Source organism: Ahaetulla prasina, chromosome 2, assembly GCF_028640845.1.
Source record: "Ahaetulla prasina isolate Xishuangbanna chromosome 2, ASM2864084v1, whole genome shotgun sequence".
In the NCBI taxonomy this organism is placed as follows: Eukaryota; Metazoa; Chordata; class Lepidosauria; order Squamata; family Colubridae; genus Ahaetulla; species Ahaetulla prasina.
Window position 1 is genome coordinate 198,939,172 of NC_080540.1, and position 14,770 is coordinate 198,953,941.

The 14,770-nt window shown below is 39.0% G+C and overlaps 1 protein-coding gene across 1 annotated transcript; it reads right to left on the reverse strand.

The window, feature by feature from the left end:
- Positions 1–346: 346 nt before the first annotated feature.
- TRMT10B (tRNA methyltransferase 10B) lies at positions 347–14,753 on the reverse strand. Its single transcript, XM_058169995.1, has 9 exons — positions 14,596–14,753; positions 13,689–13,889; positions 12,301–12,409; positions 11,820–11,944; positions 10,197–10,349; positions 8,111–8,189; positions 1,620–1,687; positions 1,230–1,353; positions 347–591 (listed from the first exon to the last, which is right to left on the reverse strand). Exons 2-9 carry the CDS (start codon positions 13,863–13,865, stop codon positions 488–490), a joined length of 939 nt encoding a protein of 312 aa, XP_058025978.1. The 5' UTR covers positions 13,866–13,889; positions 14,596–14,753; the 3' UTR covers positions 347–487.
- Positions 14,754–14,770: the final 17 nt, after the last annotated feature.

Genomic DNA, 14,770 nt, shown 5'->3' on the forward strand with positions numbered 1-14,770 from the left:
TGGTGGCAAGGAGATTTAATCTGAAATTAGAGCAATAAAGCATTTATGTTAAAAAAAATTAAATTGACATAACCTCAGCTCCTTTGCCTATGGGTGCAAGAAAAGCTACCGATTCATTTCATTATGAACGACTCATTGTTTTCAGCAAAAATCCCCAGTAATAACTGCAGTAATTGTAACGTAAAACAAACAATACTTTAATCCTTCTAATAGATTTACCAAGAATAAGCAGTGAAAGACCCAATCTTTTCCCCAAGAAGTATAGTAAGCAGAAATGAAGATCAATTAAGTAATCATTTACTCTCCCCACATGTCTATATATAGTAATGCTGGAGTCAATCTCCCATAATTTACAACTGGAAATTTTAATCGTTGTAATCCAAAATATCTGGAATGCAATTGGGTAAAGGAGACTGTTGTAGGTTACCAAAGACAGACCAAATCTTGTTTTCTCATATTTGTCATTGTGTGTCTTTGAACCCTTTTGTCATTGTGTGTCTTTGAAGATGTATCCCTTTCCAGGAGAAACTGCAGCTTTAAGTGCTTCTTCCCAACTCTTTGTATCACAGAAAGTTGATAAGGCATCGAACACTAAAAGAAATGCATTGGATAGTTACCAAAAATGTCATGAAAATTACAAGGAGCATCAAATCCAATCATGGCATAACAGAGCTTCTATAAAACAATGCCCATCCTCTGTATTTTTAGACTCTTATTTTCTAACAATAATTTAAACATGTTAATAAGGAGTATGCAAGATTTGTGATCTTTAATACAGCATGACTCCTTACATTCAAGGCTTTCCTACTTTGCTCAAGGTAGACCTCTATTGTTTAGTGCCTATTTGCCCATATCTCATAGGACAGCTCCCCTACGTTAGGACTACGTCTACCTAAGGAGCAGCAATTTCTTGAACAGTTCATCTTTGATATGACATTTTGTGCCCTAAAAAGTACAATAAACAAAAGTGAAGATCAAAAGTGAAGATCAATTCTGTAGACAACTGAGTCCAAAACACCAGTGTGCACAAATCAACTGTGCAACCATTGTCAGAAAGAGGTAATTTAAAAAAAAAAAAATGGACCAATACCATCCATGCAAGTTATCGGGAGTTAATTTGCAACAGCTATGATAATTCCAGCTATAAATTGTATAGGAAAGCTGGTGGTAATACTATGCCAGCAAATAGATGGCAGTGAATTCTATCAACGGGCGTGTGCATTACTTACCTTGGTTGATTGCTAAGGTGGTCGAGTGGTAATTTTTTGCATTGGTGTTTTTTACCATGTACTCTTGAATAGGCAATCGTGCTGTCGGCAGATGTCTTTCTTGGGCAATTTGGAAAGTCAGTTTCTACAAAAACAAATTATATATACTAAAAGGAGGAAGGGAGGAAATGATTCTTTATGGCAGCTTTTTTTAAAAAGAATTACATCTGGCTATTAGATTCTTTAAAAAGCTCATGATGCCTATCCTCCAAGTCCAGAAGCTCTATTTTAATTATGTTAGCTAATCGCTCACCGGAAAATTATATTTATGAAGAGATAAGTTCCTGCAGTTCACCACTAAAATACTACCCAGCTATTTCTGTAAGAATATAATATGTTCAATATACTTACTTTTTGAATGCTTTCATCCACCAGCCCTCCCAAAATATGTACTTTTTGTGGATCAACTTCCTCGAGAACTAAAATGAGAAGAACACAAATAAACATCTAGTAATACAGACAGACTGCATTGTATCATCCTCAGTACGTTCTTCATAATCTTGTTATGTTTTGCCTATCCAGAACACCTCTAGCAAGAGCCAGTAATAAAGGCAAAGAAATACAGAGAACATCAAAACTGGCAGTAAAGGTATAACACTATTATTATGAATGGGGAGCATTCAAAACATACCCTGTCCCTCTACATGGAGCTACTTTTGAAAGTCATTTAAAAATTGCAGCTGGTTCAGAATGCAGGTAGGTGCACTAAACTCACGTAACATCATCTCTTTGGTAGGCTCATTTAACACCACTACTTGGAGTTGCATTGGTCTCGGTATGTTTCTGGATGCAGTTCAAGGTGCTGTGGTCACCTACAAGACCTTTATAGTACAAGACTGGACTACTTGCAGGACTGCCTATCTTTACTTATTTCTACCAATTCCATGAGATCTGACCGGTAGGCATGTTTTGAATTCATGCAATTTAAACAATAACATTTATTGGTATCTAGGAGACTTAACTTCTGTTGCTGCATCTGCCTATGGAACAATTTACCCCTCCGTATCCCAAAATTCAGGCGGCCTGAATCCCAATGGCCAGTGAAAGCTTAGCTTTCTTCTGGGACACTGGGCCAAGAAGCTAGGTGAACCTAATTTTAGGGGATTATTGCAGGGACTATGTTTGCTACCTGGGTGTGATGTGTTTCAAGTTTTGTTTATGTTTTTAACTACTTAATCATATGCCAAGAAGTGTAGAACAATAGATTGATTTTTTTTAAAAAAAATGCATGTTGAGAGTTTGGGTAAAAACTTCATTAATCTCTTCTCATAACATGTTTAACTCAATTAGATACTAACTGTTCTGTCACTGGTGGCTTTGGCAGCACACAGTCCTACTAACTAGCTCAAAAATATATATCACAATTTGGGGAATTTAGAATCTCTGCCCACTTTCTCCAAGAAATGCCATATATTGCATCTGTCAAGCACCAGAGACTTTGGGAGATCCAGGCAGTTCAAGTGTGTATAAAGATTTATTTTTATTCAAAAAGTTTTATTAGTCAAAAAAAGGTTTATACAAATACATATCAGGTATGGTAAATTTTCATTTTTCTTATCTAAAATAAGAATTTTACTCAAATTTTTTAACACATACAACAGCCATATGGCAAGCAGGTGACACGAAGTAGCTAAGTTTACAAATTTTAAATACGTAATAAAGAAGGGTCAAGAATAAACAGAATATCGTACAAAAGAGAATAAGGAAAACCAACACAATCCCAAATATCTTTATCACTTCCTAGTTTTGGATCTCAGAACTCTGGGTTCAGCCTGACCCAACTCCAGGGCATAACAGCGGCAGCCGCTCAGCCCCATGATCTATAACCTCCCCTTCTTCAATTCCTGGGTCATCTGATTCCAGGAGGGCTTTGTGTTCCTCCACATAGGCCGTAGCCTCCGCAATTGTACTGATTTTTTTCGTAATGCCCTCCCGGAAAATCATCAATCCCTCTGGCATCAGCCATCTGAAGCCCACTCCCTTCTGGTACAATTTGCTTGACAAAAAATAATATTTCTTTCTTTTTTCACGTACCTGTCTGGGAATCTGCCTCAGAATAGCTATCTCCCTGCCCCTAGTGTGTATAAAGATTTATTGTAAGCTCAAGTTCTCTACAAGAATCTGAACTACCAACGGTCAAAGGAAACTAGGAATTAAAAATAGAAAGGAATCCAAGGTGGACTGGCCTAAAATGTCTTGTGGCTGTGAAGGGACTCCTGACTAATGATGCGTTTGACCCCTCCCTCAGGCTCAGCCTGGTCATCTCCTATAGAAGCCCTATTACTATTCCTACAAGGTTCCACGACACTACTAACCCTTTTTCCATTTCCTTTTTCATCCAATCAGAATGTGGGAGCTTTGTTCTAGAGTAGGCATGTCCAACCAGCAGCCCAAGCAGCTTTGGATAGCTGATCATTCAGCCCCCCAAGTTTATAACCTTTTAATATTATTATGGGATTTATATACTGTACATTAGCTATATTGTATATATTTTATATGTGTCCCAGGACAATTCCTCTTCACTCAATGTAGCCCAGATGAGCCAAATGTTCTATACTGTACGCTAAATTTAGTAGGGAATTTTGTAATGGAGAGGCTTCTAACCACTCTTTATCTCAATTTCTCTTTTCCTTGAATACTTACACAAAATGGGTCAAAATCAAGGGTGGATAGCGAACCAGTAGCGCCAGGATTTGAAACTCAATACTGGTCAAAATGGGATGTCCTATAATACAGCTGACTTGGTGGAATTAGTTGGGTCTGTTCTGAGGCAAATTTAACTCTAGGGGAGAGGGGCAGGGTAATTGATTCTTCTCTGTGTTGCTACGTTAACTCTCTCCCTGGGCCAGTTAAGCATGCAGTGAAAACAGGATCATCGAACAATATGTTATTCTACTTATTCTACCTTAATTCTCCAAATTGTGTAGCGGTCTTTAAAAAAGGACTAAAATCAGAAAGACTGAAATAGAAGTGCTGCCAAAAGTGTTAGTCACTGCCTTGGTTCAAAACAAAATGTCTGGGTGTGCTCATTCAATTTTTTTAAAATTCTGCCTAACAAAATCTACACAATATATAATACAGAAGAAGTGTAATAATTATGGTTTCTATCTGACGCTAATTTCTCCTTGCCTGCTTTGTGAAGGGTTTTTTTTCCCCTCCTTCCCAGCTCCAATGAGCTTACTCACTGGACTCTTTTGAAGAATTTTCCTTCCTCATTAAAAAATTATTCTTAATTATGTTTTATCTGTCTGCAAACTTTACTGTTTTCCAAAGCTTGCTGGTGCTCTCAGCAAGCTTGTGTTTAGCTGGTGATGTTATTTTGGCTAAATAAAACATTAAGTGCTGGTACTTGAGTACTGGAAATGAAGGGAACAATGTTATTTATAGATACCATTTACACTATCATTTTCTCATATCTCCAGTAAGAGTATTTCTGGCTTAAAGGGCATCAAACTAAACTACCATCTGCTTAATATTATAGATTTTTTTCTATTTTGAGATATACCCTTCTAATTATTGGTAGTGATTAGCTCTATTTTTGCTCTAAAGGTTACTATATATTCCATGGTAGTCCATATTATTTTATGATCTTTTTTAAAAATACACTATAAAAGCAGTTCCCAACTTTTCCACTTTGGCTGCCTGGCCTGGCAGGGGGAGGCACGTGAGTGGCAAGTGTATGCAGGCATGCACAGCTCCATTGGTGGGAAGGTGGGCGTGCATACCCTCCACTCAAGCAATGGAGCTTAAGGCGTGAACGGAGGGTGCTTGTGCTCACATGCAAAGCTCCACTCGTATGAACAGAAACTGCCCGCATGCGAAGCTCCATTCGCGTGAATGGAGCTTTGCGCGCAAGCCCTCTCCTCTCACATGAGTAGAGCTTTGCATGTGAACACAAGCACCCTTTGCTCAAGAGCATTCTGCTTGTGAAGGCAAGGGTCCCGTACGAGTGGAGCTTTGCGCGCACGTGCTTGCCGCCACCCAGTTTCAGGTAGTGGGCCGTTGCGCAAGGATTGGGGAACCCTTGCAGTATTTATTTATTTATTTATTTATTTGTTTGTTTTATTTATTTTATTTTATTTACATTTATATCCCGCCCTTCTCCGAAGACTCAGGGCGGCTTACAGTGTATAAGGCAATAGTCTCATTCTATTTGTATATTTTTACAAAGTCAACTTATTGCCCCCCCAACAATCTGGGTCCTCATTTTACCTACCTTATAAAGGATGGAAGGCTGAGTCAACCTTGGGCCGGGCTTGAACCTGCAGTAATTGCAGGCTGCTGTGTTCTAATAACAGGCTTCTAACAGCCTGAGCTATTATGGCCCTTCCGTAGTAGAAGGTCTGCAGCTTCTGCTTAGTGATTTTATATCAACATTTAATTCAATTTTTAGATTTCCACAATAGGAAAGGCTTGGTATTTTAGATTCAGTTATTCTTCCTAATCAAAGAGTTTCATAAATATTCTAGAATTAGGAACTTGGTGTTACTCACAAGGTCTATAAACTTAGCTCCCTCCTTGTTCAATATATTCATGAATTCATAGACAAAGAAATTTTCAGATTCTAACTTTCAGCCCTCTAGAGCAGTTACCAACCAGTGGTCTCCAGACCACTGGTGGTCCACGAGAAAATTTTGGTGGTCCACAGAAAAATTATTTGCATTTTTTAATACTGTACTAAATACTATTTAGCTTTTTTTAAAAATTCATATTAGTGGTCCATGGGATTTAAAATTATGAATTTTGTGGTCCCTGAGGTCCAAAAGGTTGGCGACCTCTGGTCTAGAGTAAAAGACATGAATTCCCCACTCTTTTTTAATGGAGATGATCCTTTCAAGAGTTTCAAATGGCCTCAGATGCTTACTTAATATTTTTGTGCATTACGGCAAGAAAAATCACCTTGGGATATATTTCCAGAAGACTAAAGTACAAGCAAGCTCTCTACTTAAAACCAGTTGTTTAGTGACTGTTAGAAATTACAATGGACCTTGAGTTACTTACAACCTGGTTTTGACAGCCTCCTACCCTCCACAATCACATGATCAAATTTTGGGCACTTGGCAACTGGCAACGTTTGCAGTGTCCCATGGTCACATGATCACAATCGTGCAATATTGCAATTTTTGCAATTTTTTTTGCTGGAAACTAGTGTTCACTTCCCATTTCCAGCAAAAATGCCTACTGGGTATATTGGGTTCTCTTAACCATCACCGTGTTCATTTAATGACCATCATGACTTTTGCTTTTGCAAAAGTTTGGCTTATGCTTTTAAGTCAAAAACTATCTAAAATGATCTTTCCTAAATCATTTAGGAAGTTTCACTGGGTAACAGACAGTAGCAAGTGAGGAGTTTTAAATATCCAGGTGTAGTCCTTCAAGACTCAGGATCATGGGATACAGGTATTAAATCTGTATTCTTCTAGCCTCACAAAGATTCTTCAACTCTTCTATTTATTTATTTTTTCACAGAAGAAAACTCATTTTACAGCTCTAGAACTATTCACTGACCAATGCTTGGCTCAGTTGCTTATAGATCTCCATTCCATTCTTATCCAAATTACCGGTATAGGCTGATTTTTGAAGAAATAGTACAAACTAAGTCTATGCTTCAAGCTCTAAACTTTGCATTCAATGCAATTCTAAGGCTAAAAGTGGCCAGATGAGGAAATAGCTTTGTTGATCCTATTACTTTTAGCCAATAAATTCCAGTTGTTTTGGATTCTAGTGATTTTTAGAACATTTCTCAATTTCCGAATTTCCTCAAATTTATGGTGGCTGGGAGTTATCAAACGAAGGCTCTTACACAGTGAATACTAGAATGAGAGAGGCCTCATTCAAATTGATCCCATTACAGTTTAACCACCGTAGATGGATGTCAGCTAATTATGCTGACTCACCATCTTCCCCATTTCAACAAGGGCTTTTCTTCAGAGCCAGGTCAATAGTTGGCCTTTAGCATTTTTATATGGGAGAGGTAATAAAAGTTCCTATAGTTAATCAGACTTGCCCTTGCAGGCAATAAATCCATCCATGCATTCACGTTAACAAGAAGATTCCATTTTCCTTTATTGTTAAATGCCCGAGATCAGTCTGAAGAATCTTATATTATTTCCCTTCTATTAGATAATGATAGCCTTACTGTAAACAAAGTTTTACACAGAAGCTGTACAAACAGCTGACTTCTGATCTATATGAGCAATATGATCATACTGGCTCCATTGATCTTTGGAAATGTATAAATGAATTTCAACTTAGTAACAATTTAGATTATTAGATTTTAAAATATAATTTATAACTAAATGGTTCATTTACTGTATGGACTGAATAATTAGATTTAGATTTTACTTAAAATTCATTTTATAGTACTTTTTATCTTATTTTACAGTTCCTTTTATGTTATCTAATGTTAATTTTTAAGTCTTAGTAAGAGTCCAGTGTTGCATTATTTCAGCAGTGCTGCAAAAACCTTTAATTCCGAATCCTCACCCCACCAATCAAGACAGATTCATTTTCGGTTCCTAGCCACAGTATTTAGAGAAAGAGGAAGTGCATCAGCAAGCACAAGCCTGGATTCAGATGGGCTGAACTATAGTTACCCTACTTACTGCTATTCTTACTGCGTTCACAAGTATAACTGTTGCTTAGTTTGGCATATAAGGCTACTTGTCCCAACTGGATGCTAGAATATATGGCATTAGCTGACAGTTCGTGCGGAAGATGTAAAATAAGTGGAAACAAGTTTAAGTTGATTTGAAACATACATTAAGAAACCCCAAATCCAATTATTACTCGTTTTAAAATAAGAACACCACATTTTAAACAACCCCAAAGCTGCAATATACCATTATCGGAATCTGGTGTGAGATATACAATCATGTCCAAAGGAAATAGGTCAAGATAACTTTCTGCAGTAACATCCATCTGAAAAAGAATGCAACATACATAAATGGGATTTTAAAAAATCCTTTTAGAGAGGCCACTTGTGCAGGAATGAGAGTGCAATTTTGGAAAAACATGCCACTCTGACTATCCATTACTATTCTACTGAAAAACACATTTTGAATCAAAACAGCATTTTAGCCCAATTTAAACCTAATAGTATTTCACAACACTATTGAAGATATTAAACTACAGGACTTCTTAAAAGCAACTATTCTGTGCCTAATCATGTTGGGACGGCAAATAGGACCCAGCTATTTTAGGTAATTATCGTCCAGTCTCCAACCTTCGCTTTGTTGCGAAGGTTGTAGAGAGTGCCGTGGCGCGACAGCTACCCCAATACCTGGATGAAGACGTCTATCTAGACCCGTTCCAGTCCGGCTTCCGACCCGGATACAGCACGGAGACAGCTTTGGTCGCATTGGTAGATGATCTCTGGAGGGCTAGGGACAGGGGTTATTCCTCTGCCCTGGTCCTATTAGACCTCTCAGCGGCGTTCGATACCATCGACCATGGTATCCTGCTGCACCGGTTGGGGGGATTGGGAGTGGGAGGCACCGTATATCGGTGGTTCTCCTCCTATCTCTCCGACCGGTCGCAGACGGTGTTGACAGGGGGGCAGAGGTCGACCGCGAGGGGCCTCACTTGTGGGGTCCCTCAGGGGTCGATTCTCTCGCCCCTGCTGTTCAACATCTACATGAAGCCGCTGGGTGAGATCATCAGTGGTTTCGGGGTGAGATACCAGCAGTACGCTGATGATACCCAGCTGTACTTTTCCACCCCGGGCCACCCCAATGAAGTTGTTGAAGTGCTGTCCCGGTGTTTGGAAGCCGTACGGGCCTGGATGGGGAGAAACAGGCCCAAGCTTAATCCCTCCAAGACGGAGTGGCTGTGGATGCCGGCATCCCGATTCAGTCAGCTGCAGCCGCAGCTGGCTGTTGGAGGCGAATTATTGGCCCCAAAGGATAGGGTGCGCAACTTAGGTGTCCTCCTGGATGATCGGCTGTCGTTTGAAGATCATCTGACGGCCGGCTCAGGAGGGCCTTCCACCAGGTTCGCCTGGTTCGCAGTTGCGCCTTCCTTGATCGAGATGCCTTATGCACAGTCACTCATGCGCCTGCTACCTCTCGCTTGGATTACTGTAATGCTCTCTACATGGGGCTCTTGAAGTGCACTCGGAGGCTCCAGTTAGTCCAGAATGCAGCTGCGCGGGTGATAGAGGGAGCTACTCGTAGCTCCCATGTAACACCGCTCCTGCGCAGACTGCACTGGCTGCCTGTGGCCTTCCGAGTGCACTTTAAGGTGTTGGTTACGACCTTTAAAGCGCTCCATGGCTTAGGACCTGGGTACTTACGGGACCGCCTGCTGTTACCACATGCCTCCCACCGACCCGTACGCTCCCATAGAGAGGGACTTCTCAGGGTGCCGTCCGCCAAACAATGTCGGCTGGCGGCCCCCAGGGGAAGGGCCTTCTCTGTGGGGGCTCCCACACTCTGGAACGAGCTTCCCCCAGGTCTACGTCAAATACCTGACCTTCGGACATTCCGTCGCGAACTAAAGACACATCTCTTTATTCGCGCGGGGCTGGCCTAAATTGGATTTTTAATGGGAAATTTTATTAATTTTTAAACGGGGTTTTTAGTTTATGGTAATTTAATTTCAGGCTAATTTTAAATAAGTTTTTTAAATGATATTTTAACTTGTATATTTGTATTGCTGGTTTTATCTTGCCTGTACACCGCCCTGAGTCCTTCGGGAGAAGGGCGGTATAAAAATCAAATAAAATAAAATAAATAAAATAAAATAAAATAAACTCTGGAAGGTACCAAGTTAACTATACAGAGAATATTATGGGAAAGGAAAGCAAAGCTACCAATTCTATGCCTTTTGCCTTCTATTGATAAGAACAACTTGAGGAAGAACTATTTTCCTTCAGTGTCATCACTTGGAGAAAGCTAATGCAGAGGGAAAGACGGGAGATATACTTACCAGATAATTGGCAAATCCATCATTCATTCTCAAGCATGCCTCATAAATAGGACTGTTTTTCACAATTCCTGTGAGATGGAGCCAAAAGGGCTTCTGAGCTTTCTTGTTAGACCCATAAAGCCGCCTAATCTGTGCAGCAAGCCGACTTATTTCCTTTGAAGAAGAAGGAAACGCCTCAGTGGGTTTGGGGTTTTTTTTTGGTCTAGATGTTCATATTGGGAACGTATGTCTGGAACTCATTATTTAACAGCAAAATTACACACTTCTTTCTAATAAGGTACAGTAATTCTCTGCCAAGAACTCTGTGAGTTCTCCATAAAGTATCAAATTCTATATGAGAATTTGGAAATGTAGCTCATCTCTTTTACATCTTTAATTGTTAAGTTTCCACACACCAATTTATATTAACGTATTTAATAACTTGAGGGCAAACAAGAGCTACGGAGGGTCACCACGAAGCATATGAATCCAAGAACTGCAGTTTTATTTCAGGCTGATGTAACTGCTCTAAACTTCCTCCTGAGCAATAGCTGTTTAGAGAGCCAATTTGGTGTACTGTTTAAGGTGCCAAGCAACAAACCAGGAGACTGTAAGTTCTAGCCCCACCTTGGGCACAAAACGAGGTGTGTGATCTTGGGCCAGTTACTTTCTCTCAGCTCTAAGAAGCAGGCAAGGACAAAGCATTTCTGATACCTTGCCAAGAAAACTGCAGACATTTGTCAAGGCAGTCACCAGGAGTCAAAACAAACTCAAAGGAACAAAAAACAAACAAAAAAAAACAACCCTGCTTATGAGCATCTCAAAACACTGGATCACATGCTCTGCCATATGTGATTGTAATACACATTTTGATCTTGCAACATGGTCATCAAATTTAATAAAGACGCAGCATGGCCTTCTCCAATTCAAAGAAACATTTGTTCGGCAGGCTGAGGCAAAGAGGCAGTCCCGGAACCAGCGAAATCTGGGCAGGGGACATAATGTATCTGCGGAAAGGATTGCCACTCTTGAACTGGCCTTTTTAGCCACACTAGATGCTGTTTCCAGAGCATGACACCATAGTCTTTTGAGACTGAAGGATGCTAATACTAATAAAAAGCACTCCTTCCATCTATTGCCTTTCAGTGGCCCTAAAGCCCTCTCCATTCCACTTCCAGTATAACTAATTCAAGAGGTAAATCTTAGAAAATATGCTTAAAATCCTGCCAATCCCAATGTTTCTTCAGTTCAAGAGGACTTAGTCATATAACTACAAGCAAGGTATAAAATCTCTCACAGAATATGACTCCTTCATCCAACCTTTTCCTTTCCCCATGGATGCTGCAGAGGTGATGTTTCCTGCACTTTCAGAACTAACTTATAGAACTAACAACTTACATTCCAATCCAGACTTAAATGTGCAGGAAGCTTTCTATTGTTTTCATGAGGAAAAATCAAATGGTCACGTCCAAATTTCTAATTTTTATGGAGTACAATTCTTCAGTCAATATAGCAAATAATACTACAGAATGCAACCTCTTTTTCAAAGTATTGCAAAATAAGTACTCAAGAGCAGAGGCACACTCACCAGTCCTGAAAATCAAATTCCACGTTTTTTAAAAAGAGCAAATAATATAAAGCTACCTTCTTAGTCATGTGACCGGTCAAGCTCATATCAATACACAGCCGAGGACCTGTTGCCTTGGCCTCTAGAAGACGATCTTTTGCAATGGCTTTTAGATCTCGCTTACTAAGTTGAGGAGCAGTGCCTGAAATAGAGAAAAGAGAAGAAAAAAACAATCATCCAGTGGCTGACTACTGAACGACGTTAAGCATACAGGTGAGGCATAAGCCATGATTTTGCAGGGTAGCAATAACTTCTTTGAAAGTGCCTATAAAGCAAAATCTCTCTCTCAAAAAAAATGTTGCCCAGCCTGCCCTATACTTCCTTCCATGTGAACAATATAAAATACTAGCTATAGTAGGGAAACCTCTTTCAGAAAACCCGACCACCATTATGGATCTCACAGAAAGCCTAAGTAAAGTTCCTTGAAGCTTCCAAGTACAGAAAGCAAATTATTTTCCATCGAAGACAGAGACAGAAATTATACTGTGTCTCTTGTACCTTTTTGCTCAGCGTGCTTCGCTTTACGTCGTTCTCTTTCACATTTTCTTTTATCCTTCTTTGCAGAAACAATCTTCTCCCAGTGCCGTTGTTTCCTTAGAACATTCCTCTTAATATAAAGAAAAATAAACAGACACGTATGAGGGAAGAAAAGAAGCCATTTGCAAAGATTTTATCTTATCAAAATTAGGGGTACATACACGTTTGGATGTATGTGAATATGTTCCATTGCTTAAACTTCCTAAATCTTGCATATGTTCATCTAATACAAGTGTACACAGTAGCTATTTATCCTTTCTTTTTCTACCTCTCACACACAGAAAGTATTACAAATTGTAGCTATTTTACACAAATAGAAAGGAAAACATAACCGTGTGCTGTATTTTTCCCAGATAACCACTAAAAAGTGGCAGAATAGTTATGAGTTATTTCTTCTGCCTCTAAAAATGATGCAAATACAGTATTATTTGCTTAGTGCTTTCAGTCAATAGCAGATGTTATGTGTAAATGGCATTTTGGCACACTGCTTGCCTTTCTAAACACATAAAAGAGCTTTGTGGAAATCCAGGAAATATCTTCTATAGAAGTATTTTTGTAGCAACATTTTTAATAATATGGTTGGCTTGATAGTCAGCCAGATATTTAGATTGGATTTGGCATTTTTATCCATCAATTTAGTTCTTGCCAAGGACCTGCTTATTATGATGATGATGCTCACACAGTCAGCCAGATGTTTAGACTAGATTTTTTTTTATCCATCTTTGGAGTGTTCTTTGCCTGAGAGTCTTAAAGATATCATCGCAGGATGTAAACTGTTCCAAATAAAACTGCCTTTTGCAATTGACCTACGGTGATATAGTCAATGCTGATGGTGTTCAAGTGGTTCCCCAGTTATTATTATTATTATTAAAAGATCTTTAGGCCACTGGTACAAAACTGATGTCAACATGACAACTTTTTGGCACCAGTTTAAAAAAAATTCCACTGGCCCAGACATTTTACAGCAAATCTGTTTTGATTCTTGTTTGAATGTGTTTTGTATGAAATGGTAATGTATTATGGTAATTTCCCATTTTCTTCATATTGATATCTTTTAGCTAAAGAACAATAATGAGCTATTTCAAAATATGTAAGTTAAAGGAAAAGGGAAGTAAACAAAACCTTTGTTGCTGCCTACAAACTGGGAAGGAAAAAAGGTCACAATGTGTAAGTACCTACTTTACATATCTATAGGTATGCCTTTAAACAAAGTCATTGTTACAAGACTTTCAGGCCCTTCTTCAATGTAAAATATGATCCCTGTGAACCACTGAGATTCACAACATGAAACAAATTAAAATTGGCCTAATTTGCTTTTGACATGAATGGCTGAAAGCCACTTTACATACCGAACACCAGTTCTCATTTCCTGTAACCTGTTCATTGGATCTTTCATCATTCCCATCAATTTCCAGAAGCTCAAATGCATCCCAGAGATCTTCCCCATGTCCATCTCCATAGTTTTGCTGTTGATCACAATGATCTCCACAAATATTTTTCTCTACTCTCTTCTCAGGATTAGTCATCGTTGTTGTTTTTTGTCCAAACTGCTGTGAAAGCATAAGAAAAAAATGACGTTAAATGCTGGACCAGAGAATTTAATTGGCAGAACTGACACTGCTCTCATCCTACCAGTAAAACAGGATAGTTTTATTCTGTACTACTTTTCAAAAGAGCCCTAAGTAAGCATGTTATAGTAGCCTAGCATTGAAACAAGCGCATAACTCACTGTGTATTCATCCTTTATTCAGAAAATGGAAAAAGGTGTAAACCAGTTTTAACGGGTGCTGATTAATAGCACGGAAAGGGAAGAATTATGCATTGCCAATTCCAGATAGTGAAAGGAGCCTCCTTGTGTAAGAATTTCAGAAGCCTGCAATTCCTCCTGTCATATAAGGTCATATAAAGGCATCTATTCTACTTACAACTTCTTAAGTAACATTGCACAAATACAATCAGTGTATAGTCCAGAAAAAAAGATAAAACAAAATGTGCTTTACAGATAACTTTTAGGAACTCAAACTCAAACTCCCAAAAGCTTTAACCAAAAACTGTCTACCATTGACCTCACCCCATTCCTAAGAGGACTATATGGGGCGTGCATAAGTGCACAAAAGTGCCTACCGTTCCTGTCCTATTGTTTCCTTTCATTGTATGTGCTTATATATAATGTTGTGACAAAAAAAAATACGCAACAGTCAAAACCCTTAAGTAGTTTAAGAATCATGAATTTCAGACCAAACGTCTGTTACTCACTTCCCGTTCATAGCAATTTCTCAACCAGCCTTTCTTTTATTCTTCCGGACACTTTTGATTCACAACGAAAAATTAACTCCACGCTAAGCCTATTTCCTTCATCTGTCTATCCATAAGGCATCATCCAATGAGACTTTCCCTCTACCGGGAACCAGCTGCATTCTGGGAATTGTAG